Genomic DNA, 20650 nt, shown 5'->3' on the forward strand with positions numbered 1-20650 from the left:
AGGGCACTCTCTCCCAGGGAGCAAGTGAGGTCATGTTTGGCAAACAGGCGGTAAACGCGGTGCTTTAAGTAAATCACTAACTAAATCAACAAATCACTACGTGATAACTGGTCTTTTCTGCCTTATTCTACTTCAGACACCGAGAAGACTAGGCAGTGAGATCTCCTACACTATATTCACGTCAAATGTGCCCGTTACCCAAATGCCATCAGATTTTTTTTTCTATTAAGAGCCTTCACGCCAGGTATAGTGGCACACTACTTTAGTCCCTGCACTTGGGAGGCAGAGGCAGGCAGATCTCTGAGTTCGAGGCCACTCTGGTCTACAGAGCGAGTTCCAGGACAGCCAAGGCTACACAGAGAAAGTCTGTGTCAAAAAATCACAACAAAGAGTTTTCATGAGAGGCCTGGGTGTGATGGTGTGATTTCAAGGCCAATCAGATCATCGAACTTTCCTCTTGAGGCAGAGTGAGTGTCAGAGGACTGAGAGGGCCCGTGACCCGGCAGCGCCTGCCCTGGACTAATCTAATAGAGGAGCAGCTGGACGCTCAGATACACCTGTGTCCACATCTCATGGGGGAGGGGGGGCTACAGGAGCACCAAGAGCCTCTCAGTCCCGAGGTCTGATTCAAGGTGTGTTTTGTTCCCTTCGGACCATCACCTAGTTTCTGCTGAGGAGAGGGATTAGCATCTTTTCTTAAAAATCTGTAAGAAAGATGGGCGGTGGTGGTGCACGCCTTTAATCCCAGCACTCCGGAGGCAGAGCCAGGCAGATCTCTGTGAGTTCGAGGCCAGCCTGATCTACAGAGTGAGTTCCAGGAAAGGCACCAAAGCTACACAGAGAAACCCTGTCTCGAGAAAAAAAAAAAAAAAAAAAAAAAAAAAAAAAAAAATTCAGCGCCACCAAAAGGTGGTTCGTCATCTAAGAAATATGTAACATTCGGCTTTTCCATGTGAGTGTACACCTTAGCGGCCTTGGCATCATGTTCTACTGCCATTCTATTCTGCTTTATGGAGAGAGATTGATTACTTATTTACTTATTTGGTTTTTCAAGACACAGTTTCTCTGTGTAACACCTCTGGCTGTCCTGGAACTTGCTCTGTAGACCAGGCTGGCCTCAAATTCAGAGATTCACCTATCTCTGCCTCCTGAGTGATGGGATTAAAGGTGTGGCCCACCACCATCTGGCTAACATATTTCACCAGCATTTTCTTCCCCCCACCTTTTGTGTGTGTGTGTGTGTGTGTGTGTGTGTGTGTGTGCGCGTGCGTGCGCGCGTGTGTGTGTTCTGCCTGCATGTACACCTGCAGGCCAGAAGAGGGCATCAAATCCCATTATAGATGGTTATGAGCCACCAAGTAGTTGCCGGGAATTGAACTCAGGACCTCTGGACAAGCAGCCAGTGCTCTTAACCTTTGAGCCATCCTCCCAGCCCCCAACTCACCAGCATTTTCAGACTTGAGCATTTTAATCTCCTCTGTTTTCACCTTCAGATTCTCTCTGAGAACTGCATTGTCACAGTTTAGTCTGGAAAAAAAAAAAACCCTAGATAATTAACACCTCTTCGATGAGCAAAAACATTTTATTTCTACAATTATTACAGGTTATTTATTTTATTTGTGGGAGGCACAAAAGTGCACATATTGGGGTCAAAGGACAATTTGTGGGAGTGGGTTCTCTTCTACTATGTGGGTCCTGGGATCGAACTCAGGTCTTTGGGCTTCGAGGCAAGTGATTTTTATCTACTCAACCATCTCACCCACCTTCAATTTATACTCTTAACTCTTTTAAGAGTTGAGAAATAAGCAGGCCCAGAATTTGCATTAATTCGCATTCTCACTCACATTAATGTAATTTTAATTCAACTCAATAACCGTTTGGACACTGACTCTGTAACAGGTCTTCCTGTCAGTCAACTTGAATATTGGTCGATATGAGTCACTGTAGGCCGTGGACTCTAACCACTGGACTAACTAAGCTAATGAGGAAGCTGACAACAGAAAACTGTGCATGGGGGAGGGCATATGAAAAGTCTATAACTCCTGCTCAATGTTGCTTTAATTCTAAAAAAAAAAAAAAAAAAAAAAAAAAGAGGCAAAGTCCTTCACTGGGGGATGGTGGAGAGAATAGCCACCCATGTTCCGAGGGCCTTTATTAAAAATAGCTGTAGGGCAGAAGCAAGCGCCAGTGGCCATCTAGGATTGGAGGAGTAAATAAATATGATCAGCCCGCACACCCACACCTTTAACCCCAACACTCGGGAGGCAGAGGCAGGTGGATCTCTGTTCAAGGCCAGCCTGGTCTACAGAGTGAGTTCCAGGACAGCAAGTGCTACACAGAGAAACCTTGTCTCCAAAAACAAAAACAAAAAACAAAACAAAACACCCAAGTATGATCTTCTTCTCGGAAGAACGTTGGAAATCTTGGAAATTCTGAAACATGTTACACAAAGGAACCTTTCAAGACGATTAAAAAGGACAAATACTGTATGATTCTGTAAATGTGAAGCCCTTGGAGTAGGCAAATTCACAGAGAACAGAAATTGAACGTCAGTAGTCAGGGGCTGTGGGAAGCACAATGAAGAGTAGCTGTGTGATGGGATTCGGGGTGAGTGTGGTGATGACTGCACAGTGAACTTCTCCCCGTGGATTTTTATTTGTCTGGTGTAGCTTGGGCTGACCTTGAACTCTCTAAATAGCTGAGGATGATCTTGAACTCCTGATTCTCCTCCTGTCAGGTGCCCAGAGTCTTGCTCTACAGCTTACACTTAACTGCTCCCCCTGCTGGCTCCCTGGTGTCATTACAGGCTGTGTGTGCACCACGCCCGGTCTCACGTGATCATGTCATTTGATTCTGGAGACAGGATCTTGCCGTGTAGCCCTGGCTGGCCCAATTTCCACTGCAGTCCAGGCTGCCCTCAGACTCACAATAGTCCTTCTGCTTTAGCCTCGAGTATTGATGTTATGAGCCAGCAACCCTATGTGGGATTTAAGGTCACTGAAGTATTCGTTTTAAAACGGGCAGGATGGTAAATGTTATGTTAGAGTTCACATGATTAAAAAAGTACAAAGGAGGAAGAAAGGGCTGGCAATGCAGCTCAGCAGGGCAGCATTCGTCCAGCCTGCCGGAATGCACGAGGCCCTGGGTTTGACCTCCAGCACTGCAAAAAACCAAACGGAAGGAAGAGCAGGAGGGCACTATTGAATAACGGTGGGGTTAGTTACGAAACTTTCCTTAATTATCCAGCACCGGAAGCTTAGCAGGAGAAAGAAACCTCGTTAGAACAGAAACCCAGGGGTCAAGGGCACACACCACTCTTGCAAAGGACCCAAGTTCAGTTCCCAGCACCCATGTCGGGCAGCTGGAGTTACAAGGAGTGTAACTCTAGCACCAGGGGTCCAATGCCCTCTTCCAACCTCTGTGGGCACCTCCACTCACGTACACATGGGCACACTTAGACACATAGATGCATGATTAAAAGTAACAAAAGTAATCTAAAAAAAAAAAAAAAACACACACAAGCCAGAGCTTATTAAGCTTAAAGCTTTAATAAAAATACCAATCAATTGGACCGGTCAGATAGCTCAATGGGTAAAGGCATTTGCTGCCGTGGCTGAATTCCGGAGTTCAATTCCTAAGATCCACATAGTAGGAGAGAACCAACTCTTGCAAGCTGTCCACTGTCCACTGACCTCTACATATCACCACTGTGTTCCTGTGTCATGCCCACCCCCCCTTAATAAACAAAGGTAAATTTTAAAATAAAAAAGATACTTATCAAGACACTTCAGGATGATAGTTGTTGCGATTACTCTATGCTCTACTCCAGACTGACGTCAGATTATTAAAAAACAGTCATGAGATGGGTTGTTGGGGGTATAGCTTCGCTGGTCAAGTGCTTGCCTAGTACCCAGGAAGTCCTGGGTTTAGTCACCAGCACCATGTAAACTGGGCAGGGCAACCCACACCCATAACCTCACCCCTCAGGAAGTGGAGGCAGGAAGATCAGAAGGTCAAGGTCATCTTTGATGAACCTGTGATACACAAGGCCCTGTCTCAAAATAAGTCAATAAATATAACCATGATAGTAAAGTTTCCCAACTAAAAATGAAATGTAGGGCCAATGAGATGGCCTAATGGGTCATTTGCGCCAAGCCCAGTGACCTGAATTTTCTCCCCAGGATCTACATGGTGGAGAGTGAACTCCTGCAGGTTGTCCTCTGACTTCTCATGCTCACTGTAGCATGTGCTAGCCCCCCACAGAAATTAATAAATACATGTAAAGCAAATGAGAGAGAGAGAGAGAGAGAGAGAGAGAGAGAGAGAGAGAGAGAAACACAAAATAGGTTTCCTGAAGTTCCAGGAATTGGTTTTCACAATGAATTTTTTTCTTTCTCTAATTTTCCCCACAAAGTTAGTGAGTATAAACCCAGAGCCTTGCCCATGCTAGCCCAGTACCTGCATATAAATACACACACACACACACACACACACACACACACACACACACACACAGACAAATACACGTACAGTTTAGCTGGGAATGGCAGTACACTTCTGTAATCACTTGGGCTTGGGAGGCTGAGGCACGCCAGCCTAGGCTATGTATCGAGAGCCTTTCTCAAGAATAAGAAAAAAAGGAGGGAGGGGGTCTAGAGAGATGGCTTAGTGGTTAAGAGTGTATAATGTGTTTTTAGAAGACTCCATGGGCTGGAGAGATGGCTCAAAGGTTAAGAGCATTGGCTGCTCTTCCAGAGGACCTAAGTTCGGTTCCCAGCAACCACATGGGGGCTAATAGCCACCTAAAATGAGATCTGGTGCCCTCTTCTGGCGGGCAGGGATACATGCAGATAGAATACTATAAACATAATAAATAAATCTTAAAAAAAAAAAAAAAAGACGATTCCAGTTTGGTTCCCAATACCTATGTCAGGTGACTTAGAACTGCCCAGAACTCCAGCTTCAGGGGATCTGATGCCCTCTTCTGCCTAAAACTACATTTGAATTAGATGCATTTTAAAATGTTCCTTGGGACAATTATGGACAATACTATCCATAGCTGGGCTGAGGGTGGGCCTCGGTTGTAATGTAACTGCACAGCACACACAAGGCCCTAGGTCTAATCCTCACTGCCATTCATGTACAAACCTGTCATATTTTTGGGTCCAAGATTCCTCTATAGTTTTAAATCTATCGTGATCAAATTCCATTTCCCACTGCAAGGCATTTATTTCCTATAGAAAGAGAAAGAGCACCTTCAGATAAAAAAGTAAACAAACAAAAAAAGAGCATCTCATGGAAAATTATCAGTATAAACCATTTTGAGTCACAGAATGGGTGAAAGTCATTTAATCATAGAACAATGAAAAGAAAACGCCACTCAGAAGAGTCAATGGCATTTGTAAAATACATTGAATGGATTTTTTTTTCTTAGCACTCAGACACACTTTGCCAAAGCTCACTGAACACAGAAATTTCGAACGGTTTGGGTTCAAACTTTGGTTGTACTGAGCCCAGATTTCTCAGAGCCCACCTTTGCCCATGTAGACACCAGAAACTAAATTTACTCTTGGGAGTCTCAGCCCAAACGGCCCCATCAAAGAGGAATCCAGTTGACACAGGAGAGTGACATCCGTGATGATCCTAAGTCTACATACAGTGGGGGGACTCAGAAACACGCTGACCCTGCCTGGGGCACAGGACCGGTCTAGGTTGGCGGACCTTCTGCTTCCACAAAAGGGACCTGACGAGGCTGCACTTTACCCATGTGACAATCTGATTTCAAATGTAAGTGTCCAAAGGACCACCATCAGAGACTGAGCACTCCTTGCAGGAGCACCCCCGCCCCCCGCCGCCCGCTACTGTGCTGAGCCTAAGGAAATTACATTTAAATCTTATCAGACTGAGCATGCCAAGGCCGACAGTCACAAATACCTTCTCCAGAGCTCTCTTTTGCTCTATAGTTTTTTGAAGCACTGTCTGTGTGTGACTTGTGGCCTTGTCAAGTACTGCCTGAGGAAAAAAAATAAGGAAAAGCATCAGTTTAATTAAGTTTTAAACATTCCTATTTGTATAATATATGCACATATTGCCATATACATGTTTTATTTTTTAAAGTTTTTTTTTTTATTTTCAGTACGCATAGTTTATTCACTTTCAATGTCTGTGTATCTATGTATAAATGTGTGCATGGGTGTGCAGGGGCCTGAGGAGGCCAGAAGAGGGCGTCAGATCTCCTGGAGCTGGAGGGACAGGCTGTTGGGAGCTGCCTGACTTAGGTGCTGGGAACCAAACTTGAGCCCTACGTGAAGGCAGTATGTGCCGTCAACTGCTCAGTCATCTCTCCACCCCATATTTTAATTAACGATAACAGACTATTGGCAGGATGAGACAGGTACGTCAACAATGCTTCGTGAAGACTGAGAATTTAAAGTTCAGGAGACCTTGGCCTGGCTCTCCCCTCCTCCCAAATGTGAGTGATTGAATGCGTTTTCTTCTCAGGGAAACACACACAGCAGTGTTATTCACCATGGTCAGAAAGAAGATATAAGTCTGATATACACCAGCTGGTGGTGAAGGAGAAATAAAACATGCATGGCTATACAACAGACTATTAAAAAGAAAAAGAAAGCCGGGGGTTGGTGGCGCACGCCTTTAATCCCAGCACTCAGGAGGCAGAGCCAGGCGGATCTCTGTGAGTTCAAGGCCAGCCTGGGCTACCAAGTGAGCTCCAGGAAAGGCGCAAAGCTACACAGAGAAACCCTGTCTCGAAAAACCAAAAAAAAAAAAAAAAAAAAAGAAAAGAAAAAGAAAAAAGTATCACCGGGCGGTGGTTCTGGACACCTTTAATCCCAACCCCTAAAAGGCAGAGGCAGATCTTGAGTTGGAGGCCAACCTGGGCTACAGAGTGAGTTCCAGGACACAACAGTCAGGGCTGTTACAGAGAAACCCTGTCTCAATAAACTTAAAAGGGGGAGGAGGAGGAAGAAGGAGAAGAAAGTATTGATATACGCTATGACATGCATGAACCTCAAAAGCATACTAACTAACCGATTACAGACACAAATTGCTTGGTTGTGTTTGTTTGAAAGAGAAAAGGTAAAAAGACAAATTCATTAAAAAGTGTGGGTCCGTGAATCAGGGACTGTCATCAGAAGTAACTGCTAACATTTGCAAGGCTCATTTTTTCTGTTTTCTTTTGTTTTTAAGATGTGTTTATCTATTATTATGTATACAGTGTTCTGTCTGCATGTATGCCTCATGCCAGAAGAGGGCACCAGGTCTCTTCATAGATGGTTGTGGGCCACCATGTAGTTGCTAAGAATTGAACTCAGGACCTCTGGAAGTTCTCCTAACCGCTGAGCCATCTCTCCAGCCCCTGGAAGATTCATTCTTTTAAATAATGAAAATGCTCTAAAATTAGATTCTAGTGATGGCGGTACAACTCAGAGGTTAGTAAAAATTAACTGTATACTTAAAGATCAGGAAATTATGCTATTAAAATATCTGTATCTCAAAAACCCAGCAGTATTAAGCACTGATACTTTTATTTTATATGGTAAAAAAATCACTAATTACTGTTGGTTATTATTTTTTTAATTATTTATTTATTATGTATACAGTGTTCTGTCTGCTTGTATGCCTGCTGGCTAGAAGAGGGTGCCAGATCTCATTACAGATGGTTGTGAGCCACCATGTGGTTGCTGGGAATTGAACTCAGGACCTTTGGAAGAGCAACCAGTGCCCTTAACCTCTGAGCCATCTCTCCAGCCCTACTGTTGGTTGTTGTTGTTGTTGTTGTTGTTGTTGTTGTTGGTGGTGGTGGTGGTGGTGGTGGTGGTGGTGGTGTGTGTGTGTTTCCAAAACAGGGTCTCAGGATGTATGTAGCCCAGACTGGTCTTGAACTCTCAATTCTCCTGACATGCCTCCTGTGTGCAGGGATCATAATTCCACTTATTATTGGAATGTGTTAAGTGATGAAACATTCAGAAATCAATTCTTACCATGCTCTGAAGGATTTTCAATGCTTCCTCTTTACCTTCAAGTTGTCTCTGAGATGCTTCAAGTTCAGTTTTTAAAATCTCCACTTCCTGAGGACAGAAACACAGTAAGCCTTCCTGGCTGCAAGACATGTGATCCCTGAACTGTCCACCTGGCTAGTCCACATTTACCCTTACACAAGGCCGTGAGTTCCTACAGACACTGCAGTGAGGCAGTCTGGCTACAACCAAGAGCCTCACTCTCACACTCCAGGTTGAAGGGACACGAGCCCACTCAAGCTTGTGGCTCTGGCAGGCCTTGCCCTTCTCCCCCATTCTCTCTGCCTTGTTAAAAAACCATTAGATGATATTCCTAAAGCTCGCCACCAAGGTCTTTCCTTATTTGTCAACCTCCTCCTCCTGAGGCTGACTACCAAGGTTCAGCTATCAAAATATTGGTGTTAACCAATCAGAAGCCCTCTTTGGTTCACCTAATTAACATGCCCAATCAAAGTTAAACACCTCGTCCTAACACAGGGTTTTCCCCTTACCGTTACAGACCACCGTTTTCCTAGGTGCCACATCTGTCTCCTCTCTCCAGAGGCAGTCCTTTGTCCCACGGGGACAAATCCCCCTTCCTCCTCTCCCTTGTCCCCTTCTCCCTTGTCCCCACCTCCTCTACCACCGCATCCTCGTCCCTTCTAACACAGACCTCCCCTTCTTCTCTTAACAATGACATCTGCAAGGTCATTGGCTGCAGTTTTCCTGCCTGAGTCAGAAAGCAGCCACTTTAACTCTCCTTAATAAAGGATCTCTCTGGGAAAGCAGGTGTTTGGGTGTGGTTTGGGCCTGATTGGGGGGGGTCTGGGAGGGAGCCCCCACTGTGCAGGGGTCCCCTTCACAGTTGAAACAAAAGTCTGTCTCCTGTTTTTATCCACACAGGCAGGCAGCTAATCCTAAGGAAAAGAAAAATCTTGGTGTTGTTTTCTTTTACAAAGGGTCTCAAATAGCTATATTCTCAGCTTGGCATGGTAGGGCATAGTTTTAATCCCCAGGTGAAGATAAGGCGTCTACAAGGAAGCAACACTGACTTTTCCCAGCAGTTGTTTAGAGAGGTTTAGAGAAGCCAGACAGAAGTGGTGGGCATGCTTACATGAGAGGACTCTAAGAGACGAGGGCCAGGGCCAGCAAGCAGGTTAAGGGGCTTCCCACCAAGTCTGACCACCTGAGTTCGATCCCTGGTTCCCACGGGGCGGAAGGAGAGGATCAACTCCAGCAAGCTGTTCTCTGATATCCACACGTATGCTATGCCACAGGCACCCATACAAACAGAGAGAGAGAGAGAGAGAGAGAGAGAGAGAGAGAGAGAGAGAGAGAGAGAAAAGAGAGAGAAAGGAAGAAAGGACAGAAGGAAGGAGATGGATAGATGGATGGATGGATGGATAGATGATAGATAGATGATAGATAGATAGATAGATAAAGAGATAGATGATATAGATAGATAGATAGATAGATAATAGATAGATAGATAGATAGATAGATAGATAGATAGATAATAGATAATAAGAAATGGATGCCTGTTGAAAAGTAGGAGCTCGAGATGAAGGGAAGAAGAGGAAGTTTGGAGAAATGGATGGGGGTATAATACTCACTTAATATCATGCAGGACGTACCTCTAAAGTTTCACGAAGACGTTGCCTCAATTGTTCATTTGACAATTCTGAGTTAGAATCTATTGGAGGAAGAATTGAATAGTTTCTTTAGTTAAATACAGGGCATTTAGTTGGGTCTGATGGCACACTCCTTAATATTTAGCACTCAGGAGGCAGAGGCAGGTAGATTTCTTTGAGTTTGAGGCCAGCCTGGTTTACAGTGAGTTCCAGGACAGCCAGGGCTATGTCGAGAAACTCTGTCTCAAATGTCCCGCCTCTCTGCAAAATACAAGGCATCTGCTTACAAATATTAAATATGTATTTTCTCTAAATTACAAAATGAAAAAATTATAATAAGATAACTAATGATAAAAATATGAACCCTAGGGCTGGAGAGATGGCTCAGCAGTTAAGAGTATTGGCTGCTCTTTCCAGAGGTCCTGAGTTCAATTCCCAGCACCCACATGGTCCCAACCATCTATAGTGGGATCTGATGCCCTCTTCTGACATAAAGGTGTACATTCAGAAAGAGCACTCACATACATTAAATAAATAAATATTTTTTAAATTAACCCTAAAATACCCATGAGTTAAATGTAGTGGGTAGCCTTTCCAGCTTTGATCTGGAAGTACCACCCCCACTGAGGCTTCAGTAACTGTCATGCCTACAAGGCAGGGCCAAAAGAGGACCCTGAAGACCCAGGATCCAGATGGGGGAGCTCTCTTGGTCCCCAGACCCTGGACACTGGAGGTAGACCGAGCAGAGTTCTCCAGAGAACACCGGTGGACTGTGCTACACCTTTCCCAGACCCTGTTACCTATTCCTTCACTTGTAAGTCACCCCACAAAATAAACCTCCCTTTTAACTACGTGGACTGGCCTTCATAATTTCACCAATATCCGGTGCTCATGTGGGGCAAATTCCAAAGGCCTGGATGGCTCCCGCCCTCAGCTTCCTCCCCGGCTGGCGGCTGGCGGGCACCTGAAGCTGCAGGGTATCGCCTGCAGAGCTCCGTAAAACCAGGAAAAACCTACACGGTTCCATTCCTGAAAGGGGGCTCATCCGGGCTCAGTTCCGCGGCAGGTTTAGCCCCCAGACCAGGGAAACCGCTGTGAGTGGGGCTCCCTGGGTGCTGGCTCCCCGCCCTAGCCCGAGGCTTCCACAGTTTCCCCTAGTTAAGACAGACCGGGCACTGACCCCGGCACCCTACAGAGGCACAGAGAGGGCTTGGAGCTGGACCTGCTGGCAGACCTCCTGTCTGCAGAGACAGAGAGGGGCTTAGAGCGGCCTGGAACTCTCCACGCCCTGCAGCTCCAGGGAGTCACAGGAAGAACTGCCCACCGCCGCCTCCTGCCTGTGCTCACTCTGTGGCCAGCCAAGGCATTCAACAGGACCTGTGTTGGTGCTATACCAGCGCCTCCTGCTGGCTGAAGCGCGCTACTACACCCCTCGGAACCATGGAAAGGTAAGATAGGCTAACCAGAGTCTTATTTCAAGTAAAAGTACTTGATTTTTTTTTTTTAAGATTTATTTATTTATTATGTATACAGCATGTATGACTGCAGGCCAGAAGAGGGCACCAGATCTCATTACAGATGGTTGTGAGCCACCATGTGGTTGCTGGGAATTGAACTCAGGACCTCTGGAAGAGCAGTCAGTGTTCTTAACCTCTGAGCCATCTCTCCAGCCCCCGATAATTTTACACCTTAAAACTGACTAACAAATTTTGAGTAATTCTAGTAATATGGCCGACAACATTACCTCACAAGAATTTAAAAACCTTTTTGCCTGTATGATTAATGACATTTTCCTGGAACTATACGACCTCCCTAAAGCGTATCTGGCCTGTACCATTTTGGCATTCATCGTAATAATTCACACAGTGTTCAAATACTGGTTTAATAATAATAGCAAGGATGAGTCATTACTGGGACTGATACAGGCTTTAAAAGATAGCAATGAAGGCTTACAGAAAAAGATTCTCTCTCTGAAATCTGCTTACCAGGATTTACAAAACAGGCTTGTACCCAAAATTGATCTTATTGATAATAAATATAAATATATAATGGATAGAACAATAATTCTCCAGAGTGAAGTTGTAACTACTCAGACACTATATAAGGAAGAAAGATTATCATTAATTGATAAGATAAGGTCTATGGAATCATGTTTCAAAAGAACATAAAAAGTTCCATGATTCCATGAGAAATCTGGAATCCCTTGCAAGAGAGGAGGTTCACTCCCTAGAACAGACCCTAGGTGCTCGTTTGCAAGCCCTGGAGGAAACTCTCAGTAAACATGACAAGGGATCTAATAAGCAGAAAGGCAAGACCATACAGGTTGTAACATCTCCAAATGGCTCTCATACAATGCCTTATCCTGTCATCATCCATGAGAAGCCAGCAGATGACACACACCCTGAGCCATATATGACATATACATTACAACCAATTTCAACAAGGGACTTTAAAAATATAAAGGAAGTGATAGTTACGTATGGGATACACTCCACATACGTAAGACAGATCTTAAATTCGTGGTCTACCTCACATAGAATCATTCCAGATGACTGGCATCAGTTAATTTCAGCTGTTCTAGAATATAGCCAGCAGTCACAGTGGAAAAGCTGGTTGAGATAAGAGGCAAGAAATTTAGAACAACAAGGTAAACTCAGAGGTTTTGAGATTTCCCAAGATCAAATTCTTGGTTAGGGATGTTTCGCTGATAGGAATGTACAAGCCACTTATGATGGGCCTAAAATATCCCTATGCTGTACAGCAGCTATAAATGCTTGGGGGAAAGTTCCAGAACCAGGAAAGCCAACTGAGGTGTACACAAAGATATTTCAGGGACCGCATGAACCCTTCACTGATTTTTCACAAAGGTTGAACACAGCTATAACAAAAGCTGTGTCAGATAAAGAATTAAAAAAAGTATTAACTGAGTCCTTGGCATTCGACAATGCTAATGCAGAATGCAGAAGAATACTTACACCATTAAAGATCAGATCAGCTCCTTTAGAAGAATAGATTCAGTATACTAATGGTGTTGAGTCTCTTAACTATAGTAATGAGGCTTGGATAGGAGAGACAAATCCCAGAGGTAAAAGAAGCTCATCCACCAATGTGACATCTCTACAAGTTGTAAGGAAATTTTAACAATCAAAGGTTGGGGTAGGGTTTTGTTTTTGTCTTTCCAGGATAATGGAAATACCCATCTTCCAGAAATCATAAGGCCTTGGATATCCAGATGTCTACAGCAGAAAGAATCTATTGGTACCAATCTACACAGGGTAAAATCTCACTGCCTAACATCTATATCTCTTTCAATCTAGAAAAGTTGTGGTTCCAATTCAATTATAAACCAAGCTGGCTTTGGAGATGGAATTGGCTCACTCCTTCTTTTATTAATAAAAGAAAAGGTTGAGAGATTCTTCAGTCCTGTATCAGAAGAGCCCTCTGATGTGGGACAGAAGGAAACCAATAAAAGGGACCATTGTCTTCAAGATTCTAATTCTCTCCATGCTTGCTCTTGATTTCTCGGAATCCTTTCTGTCATGTCCTCTTTAAATCCAAACTTTCCATTTTGATAAAAAATAAGTTTTTCCAATAACAATCTCGGAAGTCTCCAGAAGGAAGATGGGGCCCCAACAACAACTCTCTCTACCCAATCCAGAATGATGCCATGGTAATCATCATCATACTACACTTCTTGCCAGAATTTCAGACACTCTTACCCATTACTCTGAGACTTGCTGCAGAATCAACAGTTAGTCTAACTGAGATTTAACTATCTGAGCTTTCTTACAGTACCCAACAGAGATACCATTACCCCCTAAACAGCAGGAAGCAATTCTAAGAAAATGACGCCCTTTCTCCCTAAGGTTTCATATTTCTCAGGGTTATGGATGATAGTTATAGGGTGGGGGGGGTAGAAGAAAATATTAGACTCAGTATTCTCCTTAAGAAAAGAAAAAGTGTCTCAAAAAACAAAAAAAAAAAAGGGAAAGAAGTGGAATGGATAGGTATAAGATATTATGGTAGATTATTGTATATACTAGTAAACAAATTTAGTAAAATATCCTCCTTAGATAATTTGCACTGTTATGGATTCTTATATGTTGATACAAATGTAAACTACTTTTATATTCCTGTTTAAGATAATTTGTATATTGATACAAATACAGAACTATATTTGTTATAATGTACATATATTTCTACTCTTATTTGAAACAATTGTATATTGATACAAATGTAAATTTATATCTGTCATACTGTATGTATGTTCTACTTCTGTTTAGGATATTCCGTATATTGATATATATTTAAGATTATTGTCATATTGCACTATACATTCCTACCTCTGTTATAAATATGTTGTGTATTATCACAATTTTGAAGTCATCATCCTTTACTGTACATTTACTTATAGCCTGTTTACCTTGTTTACATGAAGCCTTAGTCCTTAGGTTACTTAGGTAGATAAGACTTATAGATTTATAGTCACCTATGCTTGTCATCTCTATAGTTATGTTAGTTAGGTTATCCAGATTTACAGATACATAGGTCAGATAGACAGGTAATCTTCAAACACTTCATGGACCTGGAGAATATGGCATTTAAATAACTTAGAATTCTGTTGACATGAGACACAATTGCTCCTGGCAGCACCAATTTGATCCTGAGAGAATGTTGGGCTTCTAAGACATTTCCATTTGGAAGTTTGTCTTCTTGGCACAAAATGGCCTATTGGGCAAAGAACTGCTCTTGCCTCAATTACTGACAATACAAATGCTATCCTTCTGGACAAGCAGGACACAAGGAAAAGTGACTTCTGAACTCTGCCAAGACAGGGTAAGATGGTCTTTCAGAATTCCTGCTTCTGAAAATGGTCTGTAGCCAATTTGAATGCACCAACAATGCTGAGAAACATTAGGTGACTGTCCAGGCTGCCAGCTGTCTTGGTCTACTCTTGCAAGACTCCCGAAAGTTGCTTACATCCATCTTCCATTTCTCAGGTACCATTATATTCCTTCTCAGGTCTTTGATGGGATTGAAGACTAGGAGTTATAGTTACAACTTAGTATATATATAATATCTTAGATAGAACATATTAAGTATTAGATTTAGGTTCTTTAGGATAGGACACCTTTTGGAATGATCTTTGTAACATGCCATTTACCTACGCTCTAGACTTCTCTGGATTTTAGTACGTGTCTCTTGCTTGATATTGTTCCCATTGGTTGTAGTTCCTTCTTGTCTAGGTCATTATCCCTCATTAATTACTCCTGGACAATATTTGATAACTATTCCTTTGTATATAGTTTTGTATTAGGTTAGAACCTTCTTATTTAGACAACAGGGGGAGATGTAGTGGGTAGCCAATCCAGCTTTGACCTGGCAGTACCACCCCCACTGAGGCTTCAGTAACTGTCACGCCTACAAGGCAGAGCCGAGAGAGGACCCCTGAAGACCTGAGATCTGGATGGGCTGGCTCTCTTGGTTCCTGGACCCTGGACGCTGGAGGTAGACCAGGCAGAGTTCTCCAGAGAACACCGCCGGACTGCGCTACACCTTTCCCAGACCCTGTAACCTATCCCTTCACTTGTGAGTCACCCCACAAAATAAACCTCCCTTTTAACTACGTGGAGTGGTCTTAATATTTTAACCAGTATCAAAAGATAGGTGGTTTTGAAAAAAAAAATAGCTTCTAAAGGATTGTGATATGAAGCTTATGTTAATGAGTTGGCTACCACACAAACGTGTAGAATAATAATACCGAGGAACTAAACTTTAATTTCTTTCCAAGGACAATGACCAACTGGAGGTCTTCTGTAACTTTACTTGCATATTTTGTTCATTATTACCTGTGGTGGAATATTAAAAGGGTCATTGCACCTGGTATTTACTCTGTAGTGATGGCCACTTAGGCCTTGAAAGAATCTCTTGTAAATAATCAGTGATTGTTTATCTGAGATTTATGGGGTTGCTCTTTGTTGGGAATGTCAGAACCTAGCATAGCCTCGGTCGTAAGACATTTCTGGCAAACCTGGAATTCTTATGATTGTGTTTGCTTAGGTCATGGTTCCTTAAGACAACTTCTAGTTCAGATAAGAGACTTTGGTGTTTGGGAATCGACCTGCTAAAAGGCCTTCTGTGTATCAATTAAAAACAAAACAAACAAACAAACAAAAAACCCACGGAGACCGATTCCCCTGCTGCTTTTCACACCCGCAATGTCTCTCTTTCTTCCACTGATGGGGTGGGGGGTGGGGGGGGAGTAGTGAGGGGTGGGGGTGGGGTGGGGGTAAGGGGGGGTGGGGGGGAGTAGTGAGGGGTGGGGGTGGGGTGGGGGTAAGGGGGGGTGGGGGGGAGTAGTGAGGGGTGGGGGTGGGGGGTAAGGGGGGATGGGGTGGGGTATAAACCTACATAACAAAAAAGGGAAAGGAGGTAGGTAGCTACCAGGATCACAAACACGGTGTTAGAGCAGACTAGCTACTGAGCTTCATGATTGCTGCCGTCCTCAAAATAAACCATCAGCGACTTCTGAACTCCCCCAATTCCTTCAAGACAGTAGGGTGCAGGCCAGTCAGGTGACTCGGAGTAAAAGCACCTGCCACCAGGCCTGATCACATGAGTTCCATCCCAGCGACCCACTTGGTGGGAGGAAAGAACTGGCTCCACGCTGTGGCATACCTTGCACCAACCCCCATAAATAAATACATTTAATCTAAATAATCTTAAAGAGATAAAGATGAAAATCTACGGCAGCTGCCGAGTTTCACCGAGTAAGAGCACTGATAGTACCCCCAAGGGTAGGAAGGAGAGAGAGCCCCCCGAGTTCTCACCAGAGCTGCTCTGCCGTCTGTAGCCGGACGCTGGGCATCCATGAGCACATGCACCCCGCAAGTCCTTATTCCTGGAGTCCTGGAACCCGGTTTCGCCTCTTTCTTCCCCATTTTTTGGAAGCGGAGGAGGGCTCAAGTTCTTCCCCTCTGACCTTTTCTTAGATGCAGTCGAACACGGAACTTCATAAAGACCGCCAGGTCTTCTTCCGAGGCCATACCCAAGGTCACCTTCTGTCATATCATCCTCCTCTGCCCCCCAGATATCCTCGGTCTCACTCGAGGACCTCGTCACTCCGCTCATTAGCCAAATGCTGTTTTTACCATGAGGGAAAACAGGCTGTCTGTAGTTAGGGGAAGCAGTAATTTAGAAGCAGCCAGCAAATGCAGCAATCCCTCTTCCGGGTTTTTTTTTTCCCCCTAAAAGACATGAAAACATTATGTCAAAGAGATGCTGTGTTCACAAGGGGGAGGGGGAGGGGAAGAATGGGGATGAGGAGGGGAAGGGAGGGGAGAGGAGGGGAGAGGAGAGGAGAGGAGAGATGGCTCAGAGGTTAAGAGCACTGACTGCTCTTCCAGAGGTCCTGAGTTCAATTCCCAGCAACCACATGGTGGCTCACAACCATCCATAATGAGATCTGGTGCCCTCTTCTGGCCTGCAGGGATACATGCAGATAGAATACTATATATATATGATAAATCTTGAGAGAGAGAGACTGAAAAGATGGCTGAGCAGTTAGAAGTACTTAGGGTTTTTACAGAGGACCAGAGTTCAATTCCCAGTACCCACATCAGGCGGCCCACAACTGCCTATAATTCCAGCTGCAGGGATCCTCTACCCTCTTGTGGCCTCCAGGGGTACCTGCACACAAGTGTTATACATACAGACAAACAGGCACACACACATACACATAAATAAATTTTAAAATTAAAACAAAACAAAAACCTAACACACAAATGCGCTTTGCAATCCTCATTAGAAGTATTTAACGCCGGGCGGTGGTGGTGCACACCTTTAATCCCAGCACTCAGGAGGCAGAGCCAGGCAGATCTCTGTGAGTTCGAGGCCAGCCTGGGCTACCAAGTGAGTTCCAGGAAAGGCGCAAAGCTACACAGAGAAACCCTGTCTCGGGGGGAAAAAAAAAGTATTTAACACCTCAGGTCTTTTTCCACAGGCAAGGGTCCCAGGTCTTACTTCAAAGGCAGCGAAGGCTTGACACGTGAATTCGGTACCCAGCTGATCAGGGTAGAGTAGACCAGTTACTGTGGTGACAGAAGACTCTAAAATGCAAGCGTATGAAGGAGGCGTTTCCGTTTGTGCAGGTCTGAGAGTGGCAGAGAAGTGTGAAAGAGACTTCCTGTGACAAACACTGTCACAGAAGGACCCCGCCTCCTGATCTGCCCCTGCTCCCCCCTTACCTCAAGGGCTGAGGGCACCTTTGGCTCAGTGTGCCTCCGGGATAGTAAACAGGCAGAGGAGGGTGTTCCTCTCGGTTTCCTCCCTTTTCCCCCTCAAATTACACTGTCACATTTGTGTTCAAAATCTCCCACTATTGTGTAACTCAAGTAAAAAAAACAAAGCCTGTGCACTGGCCAAAGGTCCTGCAATCTCTCCATCTCTCCTCATCCCCACGCTGGCCAGCCCAGGATGGACCAGACATTCTGCACCGCAGAGCTCGGTGCTACCTGACTGTTCCTCCCCTAGACGTCTGCACATCTGGTTCCTCAGCCTCTTTGGGGCATAGCTTCAGTGCCTGTCACCTTCTCAGTGACCTTTCTTAGTATAACATCTAAATCCCAAGTGTGGGGGCAGGGGGTACGGCTCACTGGCAGCGTGCTTGCCTAGCACACATAAGGTCCTAGGTTCCATCCTCCATACGGCAAACTACAATAAATAAATAAAACTGCAAGTTCATGAAGCTGTGCTGTGGCCGCACAGGCTTGTAACTTCAGCACTTCGAGAGTAGAAGCGGAAAGAAGCCCGTTTATGATCAGCCTGGGCCGTGTAGAAGAGTTAGCCTTAAAATAATAGAAAAGAGCCGGGTGGTGGTGGCGCACACCTTTAATCCCAGCACTCGGGAGGCAGAGGCAGGTGGATCTCTGAGTTTGAGGTCAGCCAAGTCTACAGAGCGAGTTCCGGGACAGCCAGGACTACACAGAGAACCCCTGTCTCGAAAAGCCTAAAAACAAAGCAAAAACAAAAACAAAATAACATTAAGCAGCCAGATATGGACTGGAATCCACAGAGATCTTGCTGCCTGGCCTCCTGAATTCTGGGATAAAAGGCATGCACCACCACGCCCAGCTTCTCTTCCCGCTTCTATTTCCTGCCTTGTTTCTTTTCCTTTACACTGAGAACTTTGTAACATACTCCTCCACATTTTACCTACTTCTCAAATTATGCCACCAATCTGTCTGATAAGGTGGGAGACTTGAGCGGAATAGGAGGTGACTCACTGTGTCTGTGTTAGGCTAGGTCAGGCACCTGCACATCTCCTCGGCCACAGCCCATACCTGCTCCAAACACCTCACGCAGAACGGACCCGCCCACAGGTCACAGGTCCTGTCCGGTTCACCCTGGTACTCTAGAGCTTAATTCCGTTTCTGAAACATAAAGACTTGTTCACTAAGCAAACAAAAAGAGGTGCAGGAACAAATATAATGTCGGCTCTTCTAAGACAAGGGCTCACAACAGTCATGTCGGCAAGAGCACCACCACAAGACTTGCCCTCTTTTCCAGAAGAAAATGTCTTCTAGAAACAGCATCTTAGAGGAAGAACCGTTCCTGAGCCCCCTCCACCCCCAGCCCCTGGGCCACTTACTTGGTCACAGGCACGGAGCAATTGCTGCCCAGATGGACACTCAGCCCCCTCCCTTCAGGATGGCGTGCGGCGAACTCAGGCTTTCATCACTGGGCATTTCAAAACGGTGGTTTGGCTGCAACTGTGTAGAAATGTTTTACCTTTTTTTTTTTTAAACTATGAATTCAAAAAAATCTAATGTCAAGCTTCAATGAGAAGAAAATAAAATAATAGTACTAATTAATAATAATAATAATAAAACAATCACAGTAACAAGTCTCAGACAGATGAGACTGGGAATATAAATATCCTGCTGCTTAAGCAGATGCTTACCAGGACTTCAAAGACACTGAACCAGTCTTAGGCTTTTTGCTGAGATTGCTCTCTTATTTTTTCACTATTAAAACCATATGCTAAACCGGGCAGTGGTGGTGCATGCCTTTAATCCCAGCATTTACAGAGAGAGGTTTATCTCTGTAAATTCGAGGCCAGCCTGGTCTACAGAAGGAGGTCCAGGATAGCCAAGGCTCCAGAGAGAAATCCTGTCTTGAAAAACTAAAAGAGAAAAAAAATGAACTAGAAATAACCCGTGTCCATCTCCGGAAATGATCACACAATTGAATATTCAGCAATAAAGTTAATCCAATAGCCAGGCATGGTGGGACTCACTTGTATTCCTAGCATTCAGGAGTAGAAGCAGGGGAGTCATAAATTTCAAGACAGTTTAGACTACACTGAAAACCTTTTTCTAAAAAGCAAACAGGACTAACAATAACAACAGTAACGTGCAGCACATAGGGTACACACCTGGGATCCCAGTGCCTGGGACGTTAAACAGGGGGATCATAAACTTGAGACTAGCCTGGGCTACACAGTGAGATCCAGCACAGTCTGGCCTAAACGGCAAGATCCTGTCTCCCAAAATCAACCAACCAAAAACTCTAGAGTGTATTTATTGTGTCTGCTGTACAGGTAACAGCAGGGGTGAATGTAAAACCTTACACTAACTAAGAAACAGGCACTGTATGAGATCTTGTTAAAACTCATGTACAGTGACAGTTAGCTGGACTGGGAATCCAGCTCAGTGGTAGAGCATTTGCCTTGAATGCACAAGGCCCTGGGTTCAACACTCAGTGTGCCAACAAAAAATATATCGGTGGCTGGGCAGTGATGGCGCACACCTTTAATCTCAGCACTCAGGAGGTAGAGCCAGGCAGATCTCTGTGAGTTCGAGGCCAGCCTGTTCCACAGAGCGAGTTCTAGGACAGGCTCCAAAGCTACACAGTGAAACCCTGTCTTGGAAAAAGAAAAAAGAGAAAAAAAATTGTGTATTGGTGACCTGATTGGTGGTCAAAGTAACTGGTTTACTCTGA

The 20650-nt window shown here is 44.4% G+C and overlaps 1 protein-coding gene across 9 annotated transcripts in view; it reads right to left on the minus strand.

Annotated features, from left to right (window-relative positions):
• Ccdc125 (coiled-coil domain containing 125) overlaps positions 1–20650 on the minus strand; it is a 37249-nt gene that overhangs the window by 9437 nt on the left and 7162 nt on the right. Inside the window, exons 2-10 of one of the 9 annotated variants that reach the window (XM_042261738.2) lie at positions 19299–19419; positions 18991–19080; positions 17672–17757; positions 16480–16896; positions 9653–9711; positions 8004–8090; positions 5935–6012; positions 5149–5234; positions 1445–1527 (exon numbers count right to left, since the gene is read on the minus strand). In XM_042261738.2, coding sequence (XP_042117672.1) covers positions 1445–1527; positions 5149–5234; positions 5935–6012; positions 8004–8090; positions 9653–9711; positions 16480–16780 — 694 coding nt within the window. In that variant the 5' untranslated portion in view covers positions 16781–16896; positions 17672–17757; positions 18991–19080; positions 19299–19419. Of the gene's footprint in view, positions 1–1444; positions 1528–5148; positions 5235–5934; positions 6013–8003; positions 8091–9652; positions 9712–16479; positions 16897–17632; positions 17650–17671; positions 17802–18536; positions 18657–18933; positions 19081–19298; positions 19420–20650 lie in introns of those variants that run through there. The other 8 variants (XM_042261737.2, XM_042261735.2, XM_042261736.2 and 5 more) reach the window with 8 other exon arrangements.

The sequence above is a fragment of the Peromyscus maniculatus genome, chromosome 15 (assembly GCF_049852395.1).
Source record: "Peromyscus maniculatus bairdii isolate BWxNUB_F1_BW_parent chromosome 15, HU_Pman_BW_mat_3.1, whole genome shotgun sequence".
NCBI classification, from domain to species: Eukaryota; Metazoa; Chordata; class Mammalia; order Rodentia; family Cricetidae; genus Peromyscus; species Peromyscus maniculatus.